The 9,855-nt window shown below is 44.5% G+C and overlaps 1 protein-coding gene across 4 annotated transcripts; it reads left to right on the forward strand.

Moving 5' to 3' along the window:
- The first annotated feature begins 6 nt into the window (after nucleotides 1-6).
- RAN (RAN, member RAS oncogene family) lies at nucleotides 7-5,081 on the forward strand. Of its 4 annotated transcripts, XM_011981947.1 has the most exons (7): nucleotides 7-32; nucleotides 238-322; nucleotides 405-530; nucleotides 1,428-1,478; nucleotides 1,938-2,125; nucleotides 3,018-3,188; nucleotides 3,288-5,081. In XM_011981947.1, the coding sequence occupies exons 4-7, from the start codon at nucleotides 1,430-1,432 to the stop codon at nucleotides 3,330-3,332; spliced, it is 453 nt and encodes a 150-aa protein (XP_011837337.1). In that variant the 5' UTR covers nucleotides 7-32; nucleotides 238-322; nucleotides 405-530; nucleotides 1,428-1,429; the 3' UTR covers nucleotides 3,333-5,081. The 4 variants fall into 4 exon arrangements, with proteins under 4 accessions (XP_011837337.1, XP_011837339.1, XP_011837340.1 ...); XM_011981949.1 differs by lacking the exon at nucleotides 1,428-1,478 and having other exon boundaries at nucleotides 7-20; XM_011981950.1 differs by lacking the exons at nucleotides 7-32; nucleotides 1,428-1,478 and having other exon boundaries at nucleotides 236-314.
- Nucleotides 5,082-9,855: the final 4,774 nt, after the last annotated feature.

A 9,855-nucleotide genomic window follows, 5' to 3' on the forward strand; every position in this document is an offset into this window, starting at 1 on the left:
CTGCGCAGGGAGAGCCCCAGGTCCAGTTCAAAGTAGGTAACCCTGCGGGGCGGGAGGCGGCCGAGTCCGACCGCGTGCGACTCGCGGGTCCCTCCTCCCGGACCCACGATGGCTGTAACGGGGCCCCGCATCCATATTCTTTGTTTTAAGTGAGCCTGTGACGGTTAAAGTTCCATGACTCTGGGATCTTGAGGGGTGAAGTGTTCTGGGTTTACTTCCAAATGTGTTCTCCAACAGCTTGTATTGGTTGGTGATGGTGGTACTGGAAAAACGACCTTCGTGAAGCGTCATTTGACTGGTGAATTTGAGAAGAAGTATGTAGGTATGTGCAGGAAAACCTTGCTTGTGGAAATACGTGAGAAATGGGTAAATTCATCCACTCAATCACGTCGTTTCCGTTTTAGCCACCTTGGGTGTTGAGGTTCATCCCCTAGTGTTCCACACCAACAGAGGACCTATTAAATTCAATGTATGGGACACAGCCGGCCAGGAGAAATTCGGCGGACTGAGAGATGGCTATTATATCCAAGGTAGGCATTTGTAACTTGCTGAACGGTTTTTGAGAGGTTTTGTGTACTTCAGTTTTCAAGGTTATAGAAAATCAGGTCTGTTCCAACAAATAGTGCTTAATACTGTAATGGGAATTGTGTCATTTCTGGGTTAAAAAAAGACGTGGACTTCAGGGAGTTGACCACCATTTTGGTGGCAGAGGAGAAAATTTTATGAAAGTTGCATGCTGTGTCATGCTAGGCATGGTTTAGAAAAACCTATGACTTACACTGGAACTTATAAGTCATCTTTAAAACAATAACAGGCTGTTACAGCAGTTTCAGTATTTGAAAACTTAGGTTCTTGTGTGTAGTTTGGTGTGGCGATCAATGAATATTTCTAGTCCATTACAAAGCAACACCAGATACTAGACCAGAGGAGATAGGAGGTCTTAACAAGTGTTATACAAGACTAGCTGATTTCTTGTTAAATTGTTTGTAGTAAGTTGTGCAGAGTATTTTTCTCAAATAGTTTGATTTAAAAATCTCAAGGAAAATGTTCATTGTACCAAAAAGAGAGGAATAAACAAAATACTCATCTCTCCTGGAACCTCACGTTGCTAATAACACATTATCTGGAATCATTCCATGCCTTTTGCTCTCCTTGAACGTGTACATATAAACACAAGAATTTCCCCCCAAAAAAATCCTTTAACCAAAAAGTTGTGGTTTCTTGCCTTATTAACTGTACCATAGTTATTCCTGCAGGTGAATATATAGACTTTATCTGGGTTATTTAATTTTTTTTTTTGAGACAGGGTCTTGCTTTGTTGCCCAACCTGGAGTGCAGCTTCCGCCTCCTAAGCCTCAGCCTCCTGAGAGCTGGGACTACAGGCACCTGCCACTATGCCTGACTAATTTTTGTATTTTTTTTTGTAGGGATGGGGATTCACCATGTTGCCCATGCTGGTCTGGAACTCATGAGCTCAGGTGATCCACCCACCTCAGCCTCTCAAAGTGCTGGGATTACAGGCATGAGCCACATCGCTTGGACTATCTGGAGTTTTTAAGACAGGAATGATATTTCCTAGTATAGTCGGCCATTTAAAGACTTTCTGAAGACTATATTTCCAGGCCCTACCCTCAGAATATGGCAGCTTGGTTCTCCAGAATCTCACTTGGCATTAATTACTTCAGATAGTGTTTTTGGGATGAGGGGAGTATTAATGGTGAAGTTTATCAGGGAGATTTGATAGAATCAGCTCATCTTTCTTAGGAAGAGTTCTGTGTTAATGTTCTTAGAATTGAAAGAGACTTTGAAAGTGAGGGGAGAGATCTAGGTGCCTCGTTGAGGTCTAAGACTATAGTTGAATCCTAGTCTGCGGTTCTTAGCATTCTTCACTTGTGTGGTAAACTGAGTGTACTAATCACTACAACTGTTTCTTTCAGCCCAGTGTGCCATCATCATGTTTGACGTAACATCGAGAGTTACTTACAAGAACGTGCCTAACTGGCATAGAGATCTGGTGCGAGTGTGTGAAAACATCCCCATTGTGTTGTGTGGTAACAAAGTGGACATTAAGGACAGGAAAGTGAAGGCGAAATCCATTGTCTTCCACCGAAAGAAGAATCTTCAGGTGTGTAAAATTAAAACTTCCTGAGTTATTTCTCTTATTGGAGATTGTATGTAAGACCATGAAATTGACCAGTGTCTATTATATATGGAAATGATTTTTTTCCTCCCAAGATGGAGTCCCGCTCTGTCCCCCAGGCTGGAGTGCAGTGACGCAATCTGGGCTCGCTGCGACCTCCGCCTCCCGGGTTCAAGCAGTTCTCCTGTCTCAGCTCCCCTAGTAGCTGGATTAAAGGCATGTACCACCACGCCTGGCTAATTTTTGTACTTTTTTTTTTTTTTTTAGTAGAGACGAGGTTTCACCATGTTGGTCAGGCTGATCTCCGACTCCTGACCTTAAGTGATCCACTTGCCTCGGCCTCCTGAAGTGCTGGGATTACAGGCATGAGCCACTGTGCTGGCAGGAAATAATTTTGTCTTTTTTATACTATTGTTTTTAAAGAATGATAGAGATGGGGTTTCACTGTTGTCCGGGTTGGTTAACTGAGATACGTGTGTGTATTTATATATTCTTTGTTTTTTGAGACAGGGTCTTGCCCTGTTGCCCTGGCGGGAGTGCAGTGTCATGAACATAGCTCACTGCAGCCTTGAACTCCTGGGCTCAAGCAGTCCTCCCACTTCAGCCTTCTGAGTAGCTGGGACCACAGGCATTCAAGACCATGCCCACCTAATTTGTTTTTTTGTAGAGATGGGGTCTTGCTCTGTTGCCCAGGCCTGATCTTGTACTATTGGCCTCAGGCAATCCTCCCACCTCAGCACCCCCCTAAAGTGCTGGGATTACAGGCATGAGCCACCATGCCTTGCCAAGAATCTTAACATTTTCTTGTCTTGCCATGTCCTAGAAAAATCGTCATCTTAATGAATTTTAAAAGGTAAAATTATGTTCTTTTAAACAGTACTACGACATTTCTGCCAAAAGTAACTACAACTTTGAAAAGCCCTTCCTCTGGCTCGCTAGGAAGCTCATTGGAGACCCTAACTTGGAATTTGTTGCCATGCCTGCTCTTGCCCCACCGGAAGTTGTCATGGACCCAGCTTTGGCAGCGCAGTATGAGCACGACTTAGAGGTATTGTGGCCACTTTGCTGTCTAGGCTATAACGTTTGACTTGTATATTCCTGGCAGTTTTGATCTGGAGTGTTAACATTTTTTCATCTCTTCGTCTAGGTTGCTCAGACAACTGCTCTCCCGGATGAGGATGATGACCTGTGAGAATGGAGCTGGAGCCCAGCGTCAGAAGTCTAGTTTTATAGGCAGCTGTCCTGTGATGTCAGCGGTGCAGCGTGTGTGCCACCTCATTATTATCTAGCTAAGCGGAACATGTGCTTCATCTGTGGGATGCTGAAGGAGATGAGTGGGCTTCGGAGTGAATGTGGCAGTTTAAAAAATACCTTCATTGTTTGGACCTGCATATTTAGTTGTTTTGGAACGCAGTTGATTCCTTGAGTTTCAAATACAAGACTGCTACAGTCACATCACAATATTCAGTGGTGAAATCTTGTTTTGTTACTGTCATTCCCATTCCTTTTCGTTTAGAATCAGAATAAAGTTGTATTTCAAATATCTAAGCAAGTGAACTCATCCCTTGTTTATAAATAGCATTTGGAAATCGCTAAAATAGGGAAATTTTATGCCATGTTAATATTTGAATTGCCTTGCTATTATCGCTTAATTTGAAATCTATTGGGTTAATTTCTCCCTATGTCTACTTTTTATTTTTGTACATTTGAGCCATGTCACACAAACTGATTATGGCAGATCAGCAGTATTCTATTTGGTTAGAAGGGTCACATGGTGTAAATATTAGTGCAGTTAAGCTAAAGCAATGTTTGCTCCACCTTCATTTTGGCTAGGTAGGGTCACCTAGGGAAGAACTTGCTCAAAATTTGTCACCTGTCAGAATAAAAAATAATGTGGTTTGTATATATGAAATAGATATTTTAAGGGTAATACTTTTGTTTTATGGCAAAAGTAATCATGTTTTAATGTAGAACTTCAAACAGGATGGAATATCAGTGGATGGCAGGAGCTTGGGAATTCTTGCTGTTAAGTACAAATTTTGCACTTTTGGAATGTTAGATGCTTAGTGTAAAGTTGATACGCAAGGAAAATGGTCCATGTTTACCCACGGTTTTCAGGTACTCCGGACTTTAAAGATGTCTTGGACATTAAGTTCTTAAGCAGTACACACTACACCGTTTGATTATTTTTTTTTTTCCTCCTAAGGATTTTTTTGTAGGGCAGCACAGCAGAGCAGGACATGGATGAAATACTAGGAATACGCATAGTGGGGCAGTGTGGGGGCTTCTCAGCAATGGAGAACAGTTGGTGAAACCTTTATTTTTATCAAACTAAGCATTTAATTAATCTTGTATATTTTCCACATTTAAAAATGAATTAGGTCTCTATCCTAATTAGGATTTGATCCCATCAACACTATTGTAGCAGTTAGGAATCTTAAGAGCTATTTTTTTTTCATACAATTACTATAGTCCAGTTTACCAAAGTTTTCTTTAGATGTCTGGTTATCTTGAGGTGATTACTTACCTTAAAAGGTATAGAAAGGATCACTTACATATATGGAAAAATGAAACAAGGGTGAAGCTGAATAAAGTTCTACTTACTGTATTAACTGGCAACAGTTGAGTTTCTTAAGATCTGAATTGCTGTGTATGTTACGCTGTATTCAGAACCAGTTTCTAACCAGCCTGTGAGATGGGAAGTTTTTTTCCCATAATTGGGATGAAACCTTTCATTCAGATATTTTGAATTGAAGGTGTATGTGTTGTTTGTAACCTTGTGTAGATTGCAAGTGGTGTTGACATTCTGGATCTTCTATGTAACAGTTGAAATTTGGAAGTGACGTCGCTTACCTGTCTTAACATGGTGTGGGAGAGAATTTACAAGTCATTTATTGAAAGAATAATTGTTGCAAAATATATTGCTTCGACTTTGCCTGGATTTTTTGAATCATCTGTAGTATTTGCTTTAGGAAATACTGACTAGTTAGCAGAGATTATTATCTTTTATGTGGAGGGTGGGGTGGGGAAGGGGTCATTTCTCTCCAGATTGTACATATGGGAAAAGTTGGCTCTCCCTTTTTTGAAATCTCCTAATGAAAGCTTTATACGAAGTTACTGCAAACTAGTAATAGCTTATTCGAGCAAAGTCATTAAGAAAAAGCATAGTTAACGCATGGGTCTTGTGTGGATATAATGTGAAACATTGGTAAATTAGCGGGTAAAATGTTGGAGAGCAGTTTCAATTTGTGTGAGAGCCAGTTTTTTTAAAAAAAACCCATATAGAATTTTTTTTTTTTTAATCATAAAATGTCTGGAAAAGATGAGACTCCAAAATAACCTCCAAAGAGGACTGGTTTCCTGGCTAACTGTTCACCTGAAGGAACTCAAGTACAGAGAATTTCTGGTTTCTTCTGCAAAAACATCAGGAACACAAAAAATTACCCGCTGAGCAAATGGGGTGAGGGTTGGATTCAGCTTTTCTTGCCGGCAAACTGACACATCGTGTATGATGCTTTGTGCCACGTTGGGGCTGTGCAGGGCTGTCCTGCCCAGCAGGATAACGTGAGACTAAGCTCTCCCTGTGTGAGGCAGACCTTGTACTAGGACAGCAGCCATCCTAACTCCCTGCAGCACCTTTTACCCTTGAAGTCGAGGGCATGTTGGGGAGAAACCGCACCTAACCACGGAAACCTTATCTTTAGTTAAGGGATCAGAGTCCAGTTCAAAAAACATCTGATGCATCTCCCCTGCTCCACATTTCCTACAAGGTCTTGCAAGCTCTGGTGACACGTGCATCCTGAGATCACACACCTGTGTGCATACTGCTTTTCAGAACTCCCCCTTACCTCTCGAAGTCAGTCCTACCAGTTAATGCTTTACCTCCTTTAGAATTCACTCACTGGTTTTTACCTTAAGTGAGTCAGATGTCCGACTACAGACATCACAGATTGCTCTCAGCCCTAGTCAGCATGGCAAATTTGCGATTGCGACTTTCCCTTCCTAGTCTAATTGCCACGGGGACAAGGGCCATGTCACTGCTTTTTCATGTCCCTGGTGTTTACTAAATGTTCTATGGGAACCTGGAGGAACAGAGAACTTGGGGGTTAGAGAGAGGGTAGGATTGATGGAGGTGGGTGGAGAGGAGCTGGGAGAACTTTACACCATTAGGTCTGACTATTCCGAAGTCATGCTGGTATTTCCTTCCCGAGGTTGGTAGCTTATACTCTCTTCAGTTTTTTAGATTAATTTATTTTATTTATTTATTTACTTTTTTAGAGTCTCTCTCTCCCAGGCTGGAGTGCAGTGGCGCGATCTCGGCTTACTGCAACCTCTGCCTCCCGGGTTCAGGTGTTTCTCATGCCTCAGCCTTCTGGGTAGCTGGGACAGGCATGCGCATACACTGTCTTTTATCCATTTATTCGGGCTTGTTTCTTTAGTGTACAGGAGTAGAGAGAGTCAGTGTGGACAGTCGGGAAGCTTGCGGGATGGAACTCAGTTAAAATGGTGCCATCAGCAGGTGTTGGGGCCGTGAGGCTTGAAGTTTAGTCACAGGCATTGGAAAAGGCACCTTGGATTTAGTTGCTTTTCAGTTCCCTACCTTGAAGAAGCAAAATAGAAACCATTCTGTATACACTGGCCTTTGGTAATGTGGACAGTTCAGTCCTCCTGTCCAGTCAGCTGTGCTCAGAGATAGACTGTGCAGTGCTGCAGTGGCTTCGCTCATGAAGCCCTGGCCTGGGGAGACAGGCAGTCGGGTTCCCTGGGATGAGGCTGAGCGCTGCAGCCAGTGGGAGGAGCGACAGCAGGATGAGGCTTTGGGAGCATGGCAGGGGCCTGGTCTGAGACCGGAGAAGGAGGGCAGTGGAGTCCAGGAGAGACCCTGAGGGGGAAGGCCCCCTGGCGAGCAGGCGGGAAGGTGGGGTGCGCAGGCAGAGGCTCTCAAGCAGGCGTGTGGTTTTTTATAAGCCAGTTTACAGTTTGGCATTTAGAACACAATGGGACGCCACAGAAGGCTCAAGCGTCATAAGATTTTGGCAACAGGAGTGGGTGCCCAGGGTCCAGGGGCAGCCAGCCTTGCCCCCGCCAAGCCTATGCTCCAGGAAAGGAAGGGTCGCACCGTGGCCACCACAAAGCCTCGTCGTCCAACCCCTCAGCGTACTCATCCATTGAGTGAGTAGCCGCTGCTAACGCCAGGCGCTGGCCCCACCCATGCAGGGGGGCTTCTTAACGAGGCAGGAGAAAAGGATCGGGGGCTTCTCCAATAGTAAGTGTGAGGTGTGAGCTGCAGTGCCTAAAGCCACCAATACCTGTGGTCAAGGTCAGTTTCTGATGACAAAACTATGGATCAGGCCGGGGGTCGAGTGGCTGTGACAAGGTAGCAGCACTGTGACTGCCCCCCAGGCATGAAAGATGGGAACCGAATTGCTAGGAAGTGCAGCTGGAAGCCGGTGGGCAGGGGAGCCGGGTGGGGCAGAGCTGCAGGTCTTGGGGAGAAGTATTTGCTTTTTGCTTCCTCCCTCCCTTGATGTCTGACCTTCTTTTCCCCCACCAAGGGAAGAAGTCGTACAGGCTGGGTATTAACAGTGTGGGGATTGGAGCAGTTAAAACAGACACAGTTGGCACAGTTCCCCCCACCAGAGGTAACTTGTTGACATTTTGTCATATATCCCTTCACATGTTTTCTAAAAAGAGGGGATTATACTATCATGCAGTTTCCTAGCCATTTTTCACTGTTTGTGATGGGCTTTTCTACGTCAGTGAGTTTCACGGCACTGTTCACAATTATCTAGTGATCCAGAGCGCAGCCAGGCCGTCATTTAGTGTGACAGCCACTGTGGTTCTCGTCAGACTGCGTTGCTGTCTCGTCCCACTCGTCTCCATGCCGCTTAGCAGGCTGGGTTTAACTCTTGAAGGTAAGTTTATTTCCAGATGTGTAGACCATCCGTGGTCTTTTTCTTCCACGTGCTTCTCAGGCTGTTGTGTTTGTTACTTTTTTTTTTTCTCTCTTTTGAGTCAGAGTCACCCTCTGTCACCCAGGCTGGAGTGCAGTGGTGGGATCTTGGCTCACTGCAACCTCAACCTCCCAGCCTCAAGCCATCCTCCCACCTCAGCCTCTCGAGTAGCTGGGACTATAGGTGTGCGCCACCACACCCAGCTAATTTTAATTTTTTTTTTTTTTGCAGAGACTGGGTTTCACCATGTTGCCCATGCTGGTCTTGAACTCCTGGGTTCAAGGAATCCTCCCACCTCGGCCTCCCAAAGTGCTGGAATTACAGATGTGAGCCACTGTGCTGGCCACATGTTTGTTACTTTAAACTTCTGAGGGTGTGTCCTGCTTTATAAACTCCTAATAGATGGAAAACCAAACTTACTTTGAAACTAAACTCTCTGGGGTGTGTGTATGTCTCTGTGTGTGTCTTTGTGTATCTGTCTGTGTGTCTTTGTGTGTCTGTGTGTGTCTCTGGGTATGTGTGTATGTATCTCTGGGTATGTCTGTGTGTATGTGTCTGTGTGTGTGTGTCTCTGGGTGTGTGTGTATGTCTGTGTCTCTGGGTATGTCTGTGTGTGTGTGTGTCTGTGTGTCTGTGTGTCTGTGTGTGTCTCTGGGTGGGTGTGTATGTGTGTCTCTGGGTGTGTGTGTGTCAGTGTGTGTGTGTCTGTGTGTGTATGTGTCTGTGTGTGTGTGTGCCTCTGGGTGTGTGTGTGTGTCTCTGGGTGTGTGTGTGTGTGTCAGTGTGTGTATGTGTGTGTGTGTGTCTCTGGGTGTGTGTGTGTGTCTCTGGGTGTGTGTGTGTATGTCTGTGTCTCTGGGATGTCTGTGTGTGTGTGTCTGTGTGTCTGTGTGCGTGTCTCTGTGCGTTTCAGTTTGTTGATTTTCGCCATGTGAGCTTCCGCTTTGCATTCCCAGCACTGGACATGGGCGAGAGGCGGAAGTCCTAACATGCTGAATTACACACATTTTATTACATGGTTCCCTTCATGCGATTTAATCTATAAATTCACATTTATGGTCCTGCCCAGGGGCTCACGCCTGTAATCCCAGCACTTTGGGAGGCTGAGGCAGGAGGATTACTTGAACCTAGGAGTTTGAGACCAGCCTGGGCAACGTAATGAGACCCCATCTCTAATTTCTTAGAAGTAAAAAAAAAATTTTATTGAAAAAATTCACACTTATGTTTTCAGAGATGTGCAAGGTCAGTGTATGCTCTTCTCCCTTCTCACATATTCATATTCTGTGATGCTCCAGTTTGGAGCTCAGAAAATATTGATTGACAATATTGAATTTGGACTTACAAGAACAAAATCTGGGGGAAAATAGTGTTAGCCAAAGGAAAATGTCATAACGAGGAGGAAACTGAAAGCTTAAATTGCAGAAATAAAAAGCACATAATGGTCCAGATCCTAGGAGGCCCAAATATGAGAATACATTAGAGATCAATTCATTAGAAATGGGGTCTTACTTTGTCGTCCAGGCTGGAGTGCCATGGCATCATCGTGATCATAGTTCACTGCAGTCTCGACCTCCTGGGCTCAAGCCATCCTCCAGCCTCCCAAGTAACTGGGACTACAGGCATGCACTGGCGCACCTGTCTTTCTTGCTTTCTTTTTTATATGGATTTCTCACCTCCAGGTACTCCTGAGAACGCCTCCTGCGTCTGTGGATCTGCGTGGTGTCCATCACTGATCTCACCTCTAGGTACTCCCGAGAGCGC

Source organism: Mandrillus leucophaeus, unplaced genomic scaffold (assembly GCF_000951045.1).
Source record: "Mandrillus leucophaeus isolate KB7577 unplaced genomic scaffold, Mleu.le_1.0 Scaffold232, whole genome shotgun sequence".
Classification (NCBI taxonomy): Eukaryota; Metazoa; Chordata; class Mammalia; order Primates; family Cercopithecidae; genus Mandrillus; species Mandrillus leucophaeus.

What these genes read in the sequence shown, in the direction of transcription:
- RAN (XM_011981947.1), top strand. Translation starts at nt 1,430, where the DNA reads ATGGGGATTCACCATGTTGCCCATGCTGGTCTGGAACTCATGAGCTCA. An exon ending in ACCGAAAGAAGAATCTTCAG is followed by an intron (nt 2,126 to 3,017) that starts GTGTGTAAAATT and finishes TCTTTTAAACAG; the next exon opens with TACTACGACATTTCTGCCAA. An exon ending in AGTATGAGCACGACTTAGAG is followed by an intron (nt 3,189 to 3,287) that starts GTATTGTGGCCA and finishes CTCTTCGTCTAG; the next exon opens with GTTGCTCAGACAACTGCTCT.